General features: G+C 35.7%; 1 protein-coding gene across 2 annotated transcripts; it reads left to right on the top strand.

Moving 5' to 3' along the window:
* Nucleotides 1-1,406: 1,406 nt before the first annotated feature.
* On the top strand, nucleotides 1,407-16,880 carry LOC128557803 (calmodulin-A-like). Of its 2 annotated transcripts, none has more exons than XM_053546153.1 (7): nucleotides 1,407-1,583; nucleotides 7,824-7,869; nucleotides 9,600-9,743; nucleotides 10,073-10,182; nucleotides 10,602-10,692; nucleotides 12,423-12,479; nucleotides 15,828-16,880. In XM_053546153.1, exons 1-7 carry the CDS (start codon nucleotides 1,557-1,559, stop codon nucleotides 16,007-16,009), a joined length of 657 nt encoding a protein of 218 aa, XP_053402128.1. In that variant the 5' UTR covers nucleotides 1,407-1,556; the 3' UTR covers nucleotides 16,010-16,880. The 2 variants fall into 2 exon arrangements, with proteins under 2 accessions (XP_053402128.1, XP_053402129.1); XM_053546154.1 differs by lacking the exon at nucleotides 1,407-1,583 and adding an exon at nucleotides 6,214-6,717.
* Nucleotides 16,881-17,060: the final 180 nt, after the last annotated feature.

The following is a 17,060-nucleotide window of genomic DNA, read 5'->3' as shown; positions in this document are numbered from 1 at the left end:
AATATGCATAAATCTGAACGACGTATATTATATGCATAGGGTCCAGATCTGAAAATTTTAATGAAGATGGTTCATTGTTATTGCTTTATGGTGTATGTAACTGTCATAAAATGGCGAAATGAAAATTCATTGACGCAATTGAACTAACGATTATAATTGAGTTAAGAAAGAAATTTAGTTACTTTTTTGTTTTATACCTAGAGAATGATGATTATTTAGAATATGATTCTTTTATGACATAATATCTTTTAGGCGTTGTCTCCTTTTTTTCAGAGTTGAAAACGGTTCATGTTGTTTGAATAATAAATAGTTTACATTTCTTGTATTATTTACACCGAATTCATTTTAATCAAAATAAAAAGGTATTAAGTAACCGTCTATTTCTATAAAGTAAGTACTATTTTATCAATACATGAAATGTTATTATTTACATACATTTTGTCGAGCCAAGTTGGCACTGAGTCGCTTGCCTGAGTATTGTACAGATACCATGTATGTCAATAAGGTGGATATAGGTTCTTGAAAACGTATTTTAGCCGGAGGAAGTATTTGCCTTAGTTTAACCAGTTCTGGTAATGTTTTTTTTATCAAACCCGGGATTCTTCGGAACATTCTTTTATTATTAATTTGATATAAAATGTTTGATGAAGCTTTGAACAGGCGTGACAGGTCGACTGATGCCGAACACCAATATCAATTATTTACCACTTGATTCTGAACATATGACTCAGTTTAACTTAGAATAATGGAATGTACAAGTCGCGATCCTGAAGAAAATTTATCCAAGTACGTTTTCAATGAACCCGAGAGGTAGAACTGTCGTTATAAACGAGCTAATTCTTAAATTATCATAACTAAATATCATATCGAACCGTCTCAGTTTTCACTTTCGCAGATGTAAGGCCATAATTATGTAATGTAAGATCAAAACTTTTACAGAAATCATTTTTATACGGCATTAAATTTCCCAAACAGTGTAAGATTATGTAAGATTACATCAGTATGGTTCTGAATTACGTAAACGTTGTACGATTGATATTTCCTTTTTGTTTAATTTATCAACAGTACTAATGCCTTCGACCATCTACGGTAGTTTCTGAAACATGGTCGAGATATCATTACAGTGTACAAGTACGAAATCATTTATGCAGTCGTTTTATTAATCAAAAGCAAAACGTATTATCATAAACAAAGTACAGAAAAGAAGCGGTTTATTAAGTCGTTAAAGTTTTATTTGCAATTTATTCATTTTAATTAACTACCCTCGTGTCAGCGGAGAAGTGTTTCTAGTTACAGACTTCAACCGTTGGAAGTGGTACCTTTTAACATGTCTACACTCATGCACATCTTCACTCGATGAATTGCGAACATTTTGATAAAGCCGCCCAAATATAACTAAATATTTCAAAAGATTTTTGTTAATAGTTGTAATTTATGATTAATAAATGGGTGTCTGATAGCCGATTTATCGTTTTTACGCTGAATACCGGTAAACTAGGGTCGTCTCCATGGATGTTAGACCTAAAATAATTTATAAATCAATTTAGGAGTTTAACATGAGCGAGGAAGACCTATCTCAATATGTAAGTTATTATTCATTTATATATATTGTATGTATATATTTTAGGGTGGGGTGTGGTGGAGGTTAACGTCACACCAACACAATTCACAATAGAGGTTTGGATCCCATAGCTGTAAGGGCGAGTGAGCTTAACCTCCCGGTTACAGAGACACCTTAATTTCATTTTTTTTCTTTTTTTTTTAAATTTCATGTCAAGTATATATTGCTTAGAGGTTTCAGTTTCGCATAAAGTTAAATGATTTTATTATTTTACATATACATATAGAGGATATTTGTGTAAACGCCTCACTATAGCTTAGACAGTTACCACCTACCTGCATCTACGACCAGTGGCACAGTCCGTGTGAAATACCAGATGAAATATTTTCACCAGTTCCATTGTAAAAATATAAGTTCTGGTGTTTGCCCGTACTCGGAATATTTATTTTTATTCCATGACTTTTACCAAATTTTACAAACCAAATCACCGGACATATTTTCCTCTTATATTTAAATAATTCAGGATATCAAGTAATAGATTTAATTTCTTTGGAATAACAATAGCAATTACAAATACTCGTGCATGCACGTGCAATGTGAAAGTAAATGTTTAATGTATTAATTGTTTTATACATTATATACTTTCTACATCTTTTTTCCCAAAGAACGAGAACATTCAAAATTGGCCTTTTCCATCCCCAAGAAAAAGATATAATATCAATTCATAATATGTGCGTATATATATCACCAGGAAATAATTTACGACAAGTACACTATTGAAGTCCTGTTGACTTTTGATAATGAAATTCCGCCTGGTCCTAAATTGTACGATATATACATTTATAAATTATCATTCAAGATTACTGTGTACCATAACATCGTGTTTTACACACATTTAAAATAGATGAAATGCATCCATGTATAAAGTCATAACAATCTTGGTGTGATATGTACGTTTTTGCGATTAATTCAGGTGTTGTAGTGTATCTGATGCTTGAACAACTATAAGGTTATAATACTACATACAACGTAAACTCAAGGTCAAAACATTTATGAAAATATGATATCACTGACGAATAAAAGGGCAGGGGGGAAGGGGATGGCAGCGCATATAAAGTGACTTTTAATTAAATAGGATTGCGAAAAATTAACAGTCGTGCCCATAAAGGTAAAAATGAGGAAGTGTGTCAGTGTGTTATTCATTGTTCAGAACCTGTTCGAACCAATAATGTCGTCACAGTAACGACCACGCTATTTCAGAGGCATTTATAAAATGATTCTCAATGTTCTGCAAGTTACCACATTCTAGTGACTTTACTAAGTTTTCCTCGTTTGCATTCAGACACACTGGCGTACGAGCGATCTCAACATGGTAATGTGTGTTTGTGTGTGTGGGGTGGGGGTGGGGAGGGGGGAGCAAGTGGGGACCGGGCAGTGGCCAAGGCATATGCTGGACCTCCACTCTCAAAGGGGAGGGGATGGGGAGTGACCGTCGAACGATGGTGACAGTTGATCGTAGTGTCACCATCGTACTGTTTCGCTTCGCCACAGTACAGTACCGTCGTGTTATCGCCATCGTAGTCTGCCGTCATATCTTCGCGCTTTGCGTTCATAGGAAGCATGCGCAGGCCCTAACGGAACACCGTAATTTGACACATTCCTTTGAAATCACTAGCCTTTCACAAGAAGCTAACACATCCACACAACGACACAAAGTTCAGACCTGTGTACACCATCGATCCATCTTTCTCTCATTACCCATTGCTGTTCTTTTCTATGTTTTAATGATTTGTATTTTAATGTTATCATACATTAATCAACGTAAATGTCTAAATATCATTTTTGCTTCTCGTCTTATTTATTTTGTTGCTCAAGTTTATAAAATGAATGCGCAGACTTTCTAATACATTGCTAAGACTTTAGAGTTAATTGCAGGCGCAAAGAAACTGTTGTTGGTATATCGATCAGTACTCTTTATGTTGTTACCCATATAAAATATAGGATAACTGAATTTTAGAAAGGATTTTTTAAAGCTCGAAGCTTTCCACTCGGCCCTGTTTGTAATCAATATGTTTTGAAATTCTGCATTTGCAAGTAAAGGGTCAATAAAAAATAACTAGTCAATTTGAAAACAAGTTATAAGTTCTGCATATAACATAAATTTCCGCAGTTTACGTAAATGTAACATTTATCTTAATTCAGCAACTAAAAGTAACTTCAATTTATTTTAGATTCTATAGTTACATATATGAATATCGCGGATGAATTATCTGAAATACATTAATTTTGTTTCCTATTTATAAGAAATTCACTCCACTTTCAAATACGAAATTCACTAAAGCCTTGATGGGGGATATTCTATTGTTAAATGTCATTAATAAAACTGTAAAACTGTCTCTTAATTATTTTTTGCATAGTCACTCCGGGTATTGAGTTTTGTGGTTTGCATAAATAGATCTACCAATTATTTATCTCGTCTTTCCTTACAGCCCATAAAAATAAAAGAAATTAAACACCAGAAAGAGTCCGCCCATGTACTTAAAATATCGATAAATTTATTTATTTTGGTGTGCAAGGCACACTTATTAAAATATCGTATTGCATGTTAAATGAATTGGTTAATTTCTTTGGCAAGGGGAATAAGACATAATTGTGGTTTATCAACAGAAAGCGGCACGAGTTCACTACCCTGAACATTTTTATGTATAGACATCTAAGACGTCTAAGATTTTCTTACGTGTACTTGTAGGTCTTTCACCGCCGTATAAACACATCTTCGGATGTCTCTTAATTGTTTTTTGTACTTTTAGCATGTGTAAATGTTGAGTTCTGCTCTAGAGTGGATGGTAGCGTCCATTTCCACTACCGTCCATGAACAGGCTCAATTAAGCCGAGACTGCAACATTTTCGTTTTTGTCATGTTGAGCGACTCTGCGGAGTTTCCACCTTTTCTATTTTAGAGCGTTTTGAATGTTTAAATTCAGATCACCACTATTTTTGCCCAATTTACCCGTGCACGTTAAAAATGTTATGCATACGCCTTCTTGTCTCACGTTAAAACCGTGTACTTACGTGTAATAATAATAATAACTTTATTTTCTGAAGGTTACATACTAAGTGTACAAATACAGATATTATACAACTTATTTCCAGTATGGCCTTCAACTGAAATACATTCACACATACACACAATCAAAAAGTAAATTTATAATTAAACATTTATACAAAAATACACATATCAGAATTACTTAAATTTTCTCGACAAACACGTCTCAAATTAAGGAAGTCTTAAATAAACGTAATATAACAATAACAATGTTTTAAAAGAATTACCAGGCGTCACAAAGATTATACATGACAATTAAGATGTACAAAAAAGAAAGTCTGTCCCATAAAATAATAAATAGTTCAAGATTTGAATAATAAGATAATTGCGAGTAATTTAGACTATTTTCACCAGACGTCTAACATTGCGTATAAGGACCCCCTTCCCCTTCCCCATCCCCATCCCAATCAAATGTTAGGCACTTCTTTTAGAATTTTGTAAAGGACTAAACACATGTGTCGATCATAAAACATGTTTTACTACAACTGTAAGTGCTTTATAGCTGTATTAACTTGAATAGTTTAGTAAATATAATTTCAAGTTTTATTTTCAAACACGGCCCACTAAGGGCATATGATCATAACATAAAAAGCAAACAAGGCAATGTGCAATAGTTGCACGGAACGTAAAAAAAAGAAAGAAAAAAAGAAATGTTATGTGCCAAACAACACACGTTAATACTAACCAAAATTTTGCAGATGGTTTTAATCTATAACAATGCGACATATTTTCAGTTGTGGACTTGTGGTTAATATACCTTACTTTACATAAATATTATTTATATAGTATGCTGCATTTTTCACTGGATATTTGTGAAATTTGATCAGAATGATCTTCTTAGTGAAATTTAGGTCAAGTTTGAATACGGGTCACCTATGGGGTCAAAAGCTAGGTCACCTGGTTAAATTTAAGAAAAGCCTTTTGCATGCAATATGGGCTGCATTTTACACTAGATATTCGCGGAATTTGCTTGACCAAATCTCGGTCAAGTTTGAATATAGGTCATCTGGGGTCAAAAGCTAGGTCAATCGGTCAAATCAAAGAAAAACTTGTTGTGTGCAAGGGGCTGCTTTTTTCACTGGATATTCATGAAATTTAAGGGCATGTGATAATAACATAAATTGCCACGATGAAGTCTAGGTGAAGTTCGATTATGTCCTCTCTGTTTCTTTCTTTAAAAATACATATAAATAGAGCGCAGTTTCTTCAGTCCCACTTTTAACATGTTCAGGTGAGCGACCTAGGACCATTTGGTTCTCCTGTTTTAAATTCATTGTTTTGGCTTTTTTGTTGAAATTTAAAGGATCGAAAATTAATTTGGAAAACCTCAAATTAAAGTTTGAAATTTGAACGAAACAGATAATTATGAGACATTTTCCGCTTGCTTTTTCAGTAGTTGTTCATTTTAATCAAAATCAAATAAATAATCAAAGAAACATATTCCCCCTTTACATTATTTGAAACGGTATACCACATAATCGTTGTAAAATTGCGTCAATATTGCTGCACAAGTGTTTACATAATAAATATTTAAACAGGGATCAAGTGGAAATGATGGCCGGTATAAAGGAATGAAAGAATTAAATTAAATCAAATTGCTCCTCTTCGCATAGATTAGATTTGAACTATTTGATATAACTTTGTTAGTGTGTTTGGATTGGTATTTCCATATTAGTCGTGTCTTAAGTCGTAAAACTTTTCATTTACATTGGTCTGTTGAGAGGACGTAAATACTTGCTTAGTCTGGATAATGTGAAAATAAGCCAGCGATTTGTTAGGGTTTTGATTTGTCTTTATTTGGCATCAGGAATATCGTCATTTGTCAGCTTTATCTTGCTTTGAGTGTCGTCTGCTACTTCTAAACGAAGCGTTCAATAGATAGATTTTTGTAACGCAGACGACACGGGAATTACCACATCTGGTGAAAATAGGATGTAAATTATAGAAAATACTAGGAATTAGTTGGGAATTGTTCGTGCATGTTAAAACAGTAACTTTAAAGTAAATATACATTGTATTAAACTTGGAAGTTTTAGATATGTCTAAAAAGGTAAGCATATATAAACTGAATCTTAGTACGCTTTGTGAGTTCTAATTTTGTTTTGTTTGCTAAAGGAATGCTGTGCACCTCGAACATGTACACGTGACGGAGAATATAATAATTGTTTATACATGTGCACATCATTTAAATCAACACAATGTGTTGCTCGAATATCCACCTTGAGAATTGTTGTTATTCAGTTTATTTTTGAAATTTAGCCCTACAGACATATTATGGATATCCTATGTTTTGCTATATGCTAACCGGTACACTACATGTCATTCTCTATTTAACGTTGATTCGACTACGAATTGAGCGAACGAAAGTACGCGACGTTGGTTGAGCCTGATACTAATGATGTCAGAATTGCAAAGTCACTTCCTGATTTCACGAGTAGCTGAGTATTTTGTACAGTAACTTGCAGTATCGCATTTAAGCTTTGCAATATATGTCAGACTTTATCTCTCGTTTTTGCGTATCATATATTATTTCATCCTATATTATTTCAAACAAACTTTGTAGCTGGTCTCAAATGAGGCTGACACAGCGTGGTAAACTTTTGCCGATAATTATGAATATTATGGGACACGGCTCGTATAGATCTATGTCTGCTGAGGTTGCATGTGTTATCTGAATGGTTTATATTGTGACACAATTCAGCTACTTTCCCTCACTGGCCCGTTATCAGCGTAATAATTACAACAGATGTATAAATGGGACTTGGACAGTTTCATATGCTTCTAGGCATAAAAACGTCTGATGACGCAAATTGACGACGTGGAGTGTTTTGGGACGTAGTACTTACCATGACAAGACAAAAAGAATATTTTCTACTGACCAAAACAACTCCTACACTTTTGATGTCAACATTTTAAAAAGCTAGCAGTTGACCCGTAATGACAATCGCCGCTTTTCGTGCGATTAAGTATTTTCGTTTGGTATTTTTGCATCATTTTTTCGTAGCAACCGGAGAATGCCGAAATGACATACGGAGAATTCGTAAATCGAACGGAAATTGTCGACCGCTGCACCTTTTATTGAACTTACACAAAATTCAAAAACACAACATTTGATAAATATTTTTTGTTCACAAATGTTCTCTCTATTTATTACAGAAGGATTCGGACATCTTGTCCAAGTACTCGCCTGGTCAGATACGAGGTAATGTAAACATTTCTTTGCTTATACAATCAAACATGTATTAAGTAAGTAGCCAGTCAAGGGAGCGACACCATCCGGCTGCTTAAGACAGGTTGAAATTACAACGAGAACTTAATTTTGGAAGTTAGCTTACTGGCTGCTTAAGGAAAGTGACTGCTTAATATAGTTGACCTCTAAGGCAGGTTAAACTCTATATCCATTTTTCTATTTAGTCTTTAGAACCTATTTAAAAAGGTGTTTCGTGTTTTATTAGTTTTTTTTCCAGAAAATATGATCAATGTCAATTTTACTGTACATCAAGCAAAGTAGTAGGTTTTGCATTTTTACGTGTGGTAATTATCACTCCATTTATTCGTTTTTGATATATCACTCGAAGATCAAACTAAGATCTACATTAAAATGTCATTTTGTCATACTCTAAACACATATTGAAAACGAAATAACAACAGCTGAATAAAGTTACATTTTTCATTTTCAAATCTTTGTGACTTCTTGTGCATAATAAACCGACAAGAATCTACCATAGAAGCTACTTTTTCATACTATTCATCCCCAACATCGAAAATCAACCCTATTTATACAGACATTAAAACTTTTAGATGCTAAGCCAAAGTATGATATGCTGCATCATTATAGCATAGGTAGCCCAGACACGATACATGTTGAATTACACAACATTCAGCAGAAGGTAGCAAAGATAACCCTTTCTAAAATCGCAACATAGCTACATATTATAGTTTCAGTAAGTAATACCTAGTGGCTTTAGTAAGTACAACATTAAGGTAGTAGACCGATGATAACAATTGGCATTTTCAGTCATAATACATATTCTCCCATTCTCCGGTTGCTATTCCAGACTGTCTCGCGTGTAGGAATAACGATAGAATTTTTATTTTAAAACAACAAAAAACCCGAAGCTTTCAAATAACATGGATTTTTACCTTGCTTACTGTGCGGGCATGGCATGCTGAGAACCATCTATTGCAATGTAAAAACCGAAAGAGACATTTTTTTGAAAATTATTTGTGTTTTATACCTGATTGGTCGACGGTATACCAGGATGTACTACACGATGTCGGTTGTGTTTAGTAATATGATAAACGGGCTGCTGACTGGCTTTTACAAAAAGCTAACCTTGAGGATGATCGAGGGATGCCAAAATAGCATACAAGAACATGTATCTGCAGTCAAATTATGTGTCTTTGGCATTTCTCAATAGTTTAATAATGAAATAGGTAGAAGATACGTCAAAAAAGACGTGCTTTGGAACTTTAAACTTTATCGCGGGTTTGACCCCGTCAGTGGTGTGACTACACCTTGATTCAAGGTTTAAGGACCAGTCTCAGAATGTAACCCAACCATTGGTTAATTTGAAAACAGTACTCAGAAACAACCAATCAGATCCTCTGAAAAAGTTTGAGACTGGTTTATAATCTTGTAACCATGCAGTACTACTTTTTTCCGAAGGAAGTTGATTTGAGAACTATTTATATAAGTTCAAAGTTTCTCCATAACTGGATTTTTTAGAAACTTTACTTTATGAATTCTCAATGCTGTAAAAATAACACTAAACATTTTACTATATATTTGACATTTGTAGATATCTCTTTGACATTTCATCTTTTTTTAGTTATGTTATGTTTGTGCACAACTTCAGTGAATTGTACTGTTTTAAGTAGGAATAAAAATTTTATTTCAAACTAGTATACAAATTATGTATTCTCTGGCAGAACTGCGGGAAGCGTTCAAGTTGTTTGACAAAGATGGCGACGGATCTATTACCGCGGATGAGCTTGGGACTGTCATGCGCAATCTGGGTCAGTTTCCGTCCACCGACGAACTGTACATGATGTTGAAAGAAATCGACATAGACGGTAAGTTAATCTTTTCTCAAATGTTTGACATAAAAATCTTTGTACTAAATTGTATTGTAGAAATGAGTGAACATCTTGTATTTAAAATCGTCATTGTATATGTTTGTGATAGATACTGGAAAAGCTATACTGATTTTGATATTTGGGGTTTTAAAGTTATGATTTTTGGAGTTTAAAGTTGTATTTGACAATGTCGGTGAGCAAATCAATATTTTAATCATATTCCCACATAAACTTCTTATTCAAATGTATATGATGGAATATAAGAGGACAGTTAAACTTCTAAATGAACACGTTGAGCTGAATGGCGAAATTGTCACGTGTTTCAGGAGATGGGACGTTCAGTTTTGAAGAGTTTGTTCAGGTCATGGCTAACATGGGTGGACTGAGTGAACAATCAGAGGAAGACGAAGAAAAGGAACTCAGACAAGCTTTCACTGTAAGACACGAGATTACCGTGCTGTATACCTAAAAGACTTTCATCTTTATCAGTTCATGAGCAGCAAGGAATCACTAGAAATACATTGTCTATTAGGGCCACTGAAGTCAATAATACGTCTTGAAAAAACTCTTCATATACAAATATTATATCATGAAATCTTTCATTCGTATTATATATATACTACTTGCTTAGAATGTATCTGAACCTTGACTAGTTCTCTGAGCTGATCCTTCATGTCATTTACTAGCATCATGGAAAATCTCTACAGAGTTGCTGACTTTCCAATCCTGATACTCGCATCTTGTATTTCTATTTACAATACTTAATACTAACGTGTTGTGTTGTAATTCGTGATGCTCATGTCGGCACGTTGCTTTCGTGCGAACACTTTTTTGTGATGTTTTAGTATTTTTCAGGTTTTTGACAAGACTGGCTGCGGTTACATTTGTGCATCCGACATCCGGGCAATATTACAGTGTTTGGGGGAAGATTTGACTGAGGAAGAAAGTAAGAGACACAGAATATCTCGTCTTTTATCCTTTTTTGCAAGTCTTTAATTTCGAATTGTAATTATGAGGAGTATTTTACAACGTCCAGATATTCTTGAGTGTCAGACAAGCATATACTCTCATTTATTCATTAAAAGTCAAAATGGCTGATAAATTGCTAGAATAATGGTAATTCACGGTCTTAAAAAACAATTAAAATCTAAAACAACCATTTTTCACTCATTACAGATATAATTTTTGGATACTCTACTATGTGAAATAAAGCATACAAAATGCAAATAAGAGTCTTTCCACCCTGGGCATCATAAAAACCCATCGTAATGTGGCGCCATATTCATTTCACCGCTTGTTCGTAGAATACAAATTAGCTGCGTTTAAAAAAAAATCGTACCATGTTTAAAATTTCTTGAAATTCTGGTATTATTTCTCCACAAAATATTCATGTCTTGGCAAAGGCTGTCGATAAAAAGCAATTAGTGTTCTGTTAACATATCGATCCCCTGTTGTTTCAAGCTTCTGAAATTACTGTAAATTTGCATTTCTACAGACGTTTGCTGGAAACATTTGATCAGTAAAATTGATTTAGATTTATAACACCGGCCTATATGATATATCTGGAATCGAATGTTTAAAAAAAGTGACGAGAAAAGAGGAATGATATAGAAACTACAGTCAAATCTCTAAAAGAGCACCCTTGGAAAGTGAAAAACCAAGATATTGTCACACTATTTATGGTCATTAAACGGGAAGGCAGTGGCGCAGTGGAATCCAATGCAAGCGATCCAGTTCGATTCTCGGTCGCGGCTGATATCCTGGCTAGCGTTCATTGCTGTGAGATTGACTTTTAAATCAGGAACTGTATCCTGCAATATCAGGCTATACTGGATGCTGGGGAGCTACATATGACACCTGTCGTTGGCACGGCTGGAAATATGTTGTTCCATCCATTCCAGGTGGGGGCTTTCGCGACTACCCACGTTAAACATGAACCCTTTTCTTTAACGGCAAGACAAAGCAATGGCCTTTATAGGAATGCTTTGTAAAGGTTGCCTGTAGTTATGTCTTTTTAGAGAAGGCTTAGCATTACTGTAGGGCATTTCCTTCGGCTGTGATCATGATTATTAAAAAGAGTGGGACGTATTGATTAGCAAGTTTGGGGGTGGTTGGATGTCATGTTGAATTCCATGTAATACTTTTAGTTGTCTTTTACATTGAATCTAGTACTAGGATTCATGTCTGCACGTATACATGTTTAACTGATTTTATAACATATATGTTTTTCTCAAAAGCCTTGCCAACGTACATTTAGATGTTCAATACCAAAATCAATACACTGCAGGCAAATATAAACAAATGGCTCGTGTTTGATCCATCTCCGTATCAAGATTTTTCTTTGATTTTTCACAATTGAACTATTGGTATTACGCATTTATCCAAATAAAATCGAGGGTGTTGATAGGATTTAGAAAAGAAATTCCCAATGTCTTGATTAGTTTTGAATTTATCGTTTTGGTTGTAAATTTCATACATTCTTGCAACAACGTATTTACAAACCTCGATTTTGACCTTATTCGTGTATGAATTGTTCTAATAGTTTTCAGATACTTAGAAAGCATGTATTAAGCAAAATTTCCATGCAAATGTTTTGTAAAATTTCTGAAATCTTTTGTTATCATAATGATTTTGTCCGATGATTACATTAGGTGTAAGACTATAATTCCATTTCAGTTGACGAGATGATTGCGGAAGTTGATATAGACGGTGATGGAAGGATTGATTATGATGGTAATTATGAAATCATGACAGTTTATTATACAAATGTATGTATGGAACACTGTTTTGTTCATATTCTACCGTCGGCCATCGCCTAATTATTAAAGTGCGATGATAGTATAGAAGTTTTATAGGGTAGTAGGATAGAAGGATAGGAGATGGTAGGACGGAAGGGTTGGTGTTGGTAGGATAGTAGGATGGAAGGATTGGCGATGGTAGGATTTCAGAAAGGTAGAATTGGCGGTGAAAGGATAGTAGGATGATAGGATTGGCCTAGGTAGGATTGCAGAATGGTAGAATTGGTGGTTGTAGGATGGTAGGATTGGCAGTGGTATGATGGTAGGAATAGCGGTGGTAGGATGGTAGGATTGAAGGTGGTAGGATAGTAGGATGGTAGGATTGAAGGTGGTAGGATAACAGAATGATAGGACTGGTGGTGTTAGGATAGTACGATGATAGGATTGGTGGTGGTAAGATAGTAGGATTGGCGGTGATAGGATAATAGGATGGTAGGATTGGTTGTGGTAGGACAGCAGGATGGAAGGATTGGTTGTGGTAGGACAGCAGGATGGAAGGATTGGTTGTGGTAGGACAGCAGGATGGAAGGATTGGTTGTGGTAGGATAGTAGGATTGGTGGTGGTAGAATAGTAGGATGGAAGGATTTGCGGTAGTAGGATAACAGAAAGGTAGGATTGGTGGTGTGTTAGTAGAATGGTAGAATTGATGGAGGTAGGATAGTAGGATGATAGGATTGGCGGTGGTAGAATGGTAGGATATGTAGTGGTAAGATAATAGGATGGTAGGATTGGTGGTGGTAGGATAAAAGAATGGTAGGATTGGTGGTGGTAGGATAGTAGGATGGTAGAATTGATGGTGATAGGATAAAAGAATGGTAGGATTGGTGATGGTAGGATAGTAGAATGGTAGGGTTGGTGGGGGTAGGATAGTAGGATGGTAGGATAGGCGGTGGTAAGATAGTATGATGGTAGGATTGGTTGTGGTAGGATATTAGGATGGTAGGACTGGTGGTGGTAGAATAGCAGAATGGTAAGATTGGTGGTGGTAGGATAGTATAATGGTAGATTGGTAGTGGTAGGATGGTAGGATTGGTGGTGGTATGAAAGTAGAATGGTAGGGTTGGTGGGGGTAGGACAGTAGGATGGTAGGATAGGCGGTGGTAAGATAGTATGATGGTAGGATTGGTTGTAGTAGGATATTAGGATGGTAGGACTGGTGGTGGTAGAATAGCAGAATGGTAAGATTGGTGGTGGTAGGATGGTAGGATGGTAGGATTGGCGGAATGGTAGGATAGTAGTATTGTAGGATTGGTTGTGGTAGGATGGTAGTAATGACAGTGGTAGGATAGCAGAATGGTAGGATTGGTGGTGTTAGGATAGTAGAATGGTAAGAGTGGCCGTGATAGGATAGTAGGATGGTAGGATTGGTGGTGGTAGGATAGTAGGATGGTAGGATTGGCGGTGGTAGGATAGCTAAATGGTAGGATTGGTGGTGTTAGGATAGTAGAATGGTAAGAGTGGCCGTGATTGGATAGTAGGATGGTAGGATTGGTGGTGGTAGGATAGTAGGATGGTAGGATTGGCGGTGGTAGGATAGCTAAATGGTAGGATTGGCGGTGGTAGGATAGCAGAATAGTGGTATTGTTGGTGGTAGGACAGCAGAAGTGTAGGATTGGCAAGGGTAGGATAATATGATGGTAGGATGGTAGGAGTGGCGGTGGTAGGATAGTAGGATGGTAGGATTGGTGGTGGTAGGATGATAGGATAGCGATGATATATTGACGATATTTTGCCACTCTACTATTCTGCTATCGCTATCTTACCATCGTAACATCGCTATCCTACCATCATACTGTCTTACTATCCTATCATCCTACTGTTATACTATCGCTCTCCTATCATCCTACTATCCTACATTCTTAGCATAGCCTTTCCTCTTTTTCTTCGCGCGTGTATTAAGTACGTGTACATAATAAGCAATTTTGAACCAAAGAATTATGAAAGACACGCCGCTCGGAACATATTGAACGATCAACCGACGCTCTGACATGGAATTATAAATTGATTTTGATGCCATCGTCATCCTACTATTCTATAGTAGTCGCAACTTTACCGCGATGGTTGACCATAGACTGATTATTCATATCGATTATTTCATTGTAGAAATAAGGGGTGCTTAGGGTAGCCGCATATGTTTGTATACAGTGCAGTATTAAAGTATGTATACGTACACACCTTTTCAATAATAGGTTGTGCTTCATTATGTATTATAATACAAAGGTCAGCCATCGGGGTTAAGTTGCTTCCACTTTACCATTCAATTATCCTAACATCGCCTTTTGATGATTCAGCGATGAACGATGATATCTCCTTAACGTAGTTTATCGAGTTATTACTATAAACCATTTCGTCAATATATATGAATCTGGGCCGATGTTACAATAAATTTAGTTTATCAGATACCAGGTTTGTTTAAATTCTCGTGGGCAAAGATATGAATTAATTTCAAGGCCTTCCAAAATTTATCTGTAGTTCTTCGGATCGAAAATTTCATCTCTGAGAAAAAATAATTCCCTCCTGTCGTGCTCCAAAGATAAATGAAAAAAATGTTTTCTTTTCTTTAGCAAAATAAATATCAAATAGAATCAAGAACCAAAATTTTAATTTAAATCAGCAACCTACTCCACTGGAATTGAAACTATTTTTATTCCTTCAAAAGGTAACAAAATCTGACTTTTGAAGCAGTTCCTTTAGACCTGAAAAAATCATTGAATTCAGTCAGTAAGAGCAGAGTCATTTACCTTGCAGTAGACAAAATGGCATTAATTTTTTTTAAATGAAATAGTCCCTACGTTTTAACATCAACTAAGTACTCCGCTGACTGGCGCTGAGTGATATTTATTGACCACGATTCTATATCTTCATTGATCACAAATAGTTGCGGATGCAATGTTGTTTCACCGGCCGCGTTGGTACGCCCAAGGTATTGCCAATGAAACAATGTCTTTGGTTTGGTACTCGTAGTGGGGAAAAAACTGCATTGAAATGCTCCAATTTGTTTTGCTTCTGTTTGAGATCTCGCCGTTCATACGGGTAGTACAGCGTCGTAGTGCAGACCAGAAAAGAGATAAAAAGTGCTCTTTGGCTGCCATCTTTGATGCCATCTTGAATTTCTAAAAACATGTCGTGATACGTCAACTCCATCTAAAGTTTTCTAGCACTTCAGACATCTGTCTAAACATTAATATAAAGATTAATAAGTCAGTAGATTTTATTTGGATTAGTCTTGTATTGCCGAAAAGTTTTATACTGGTTAGAAAAATGTGTAAAAATGTATTTCAGAGTTCATAGCCTGTGTTTGTTCAGACACCAGTGCGGAAAAGGACGAGGGGAAGGTAGAGTCACCTCGGCCCAGCCCCAAGGTGAGCCAGTCAGAACCGGAGAAAACCCGGGCGCAGTCCCAGGGCGTGGTCGAAAGGAACGCCGATCCTAGTACATCAAAAGTGCAGGACGGGCCAGAATAAACCGCCGGAAAAAAGTGGAAAAAACGTTTATCCAAAGTTCTATCTTACTGTGACATTCTCACCTTATTTGTAGGCTATATTGCAAACCATCTTCGACGATTCGCATGCCAATCGTGTATTAACTGCACAAACAGCATTTTTCTGTGCGAAATTCAGTTTTTTTGTTGTTGTTGTTTTTTTTTTTTGAAAATTCATTTTGTGAAATTACAACCTTCGCTGGCGTTCTAATGTTTCAAGTCAGCGGAACCTGTATAGAGCAAACACATCTGGGTAGAGAGAAATGCAGTCGTTGTGCGGAGGTTAATGATTAGGGAGAACTTAATATAAGAATGCAGTATTATTGGAATGAAAATATCTGATTTTTTATGCCCCCGAAAGGAGGCATATTAGTTTTCAACTGTCCGTCCGTTCGTTCGTCACAATGTTAACTTTTTGCATGAAGGCAACGTTAACTTTTTGCATGAATGCACTTTACTCGCGAACCACTGCACCCAGGACCTTCAAACTTCACATGCTTATAGTACTTATTGAGTACACGACCCCTATTGACTTTGGGGTCACCAGGTCAAAGGTCAAGGTCACCAGGTCAAGGCGCTGCGGGGGCATTTGTCACCATTAGTGACAGTTCTTGTTATGAGTTGTTAATATATGTTAGATTATATATTTAAAATTCATCATTTCCAAAACTATCGCTTACAGAATTTATAAGTTCAAAATAATATTGGAATTATTGAAAAATGTTGTGAGAAATTTATGTATACTATAAAGTGCTACGAAAAGAAGAGTAACAACAAGAGTAATCTAAAGCTGTTATGTGTTATTTGTTTCTTTTCTGTTATATACATTGTAAAATAAAACGAATGTAAAAAAAATTATACGTTTTATTCGTTTATTTCAGCATTTATTAACTATGAAACCCGCATTCATACATGAAACCTATCCATGCTATATGTTATAGAAACCTATCGTCTGCTTCCTAGATGACGAAATATGACCATATTACGAACGTGGACATTCTGCTTGTGCATGTTATTTATCGTGTCTGCCTTCA

Source organism: Mercenaria mercenaria, chromosome 6 (assembly GCF_021730395.1).
Source record: "Mercenaria mercenaria strain notata chromosome 6, MADL_Memer_1, whole genome shotgun sequence".
Lineage (NCBI taxonomy): Eukaryota > Metazoa > Mollusca > Bivalvia > Venerida > Veneridae > Mercenaria > Mercenaria mercenaria.
Note: the sequence above shows the minus strand (reverse complement) of the source record. Positions and strands in the feature narration are given on the sequence as shown.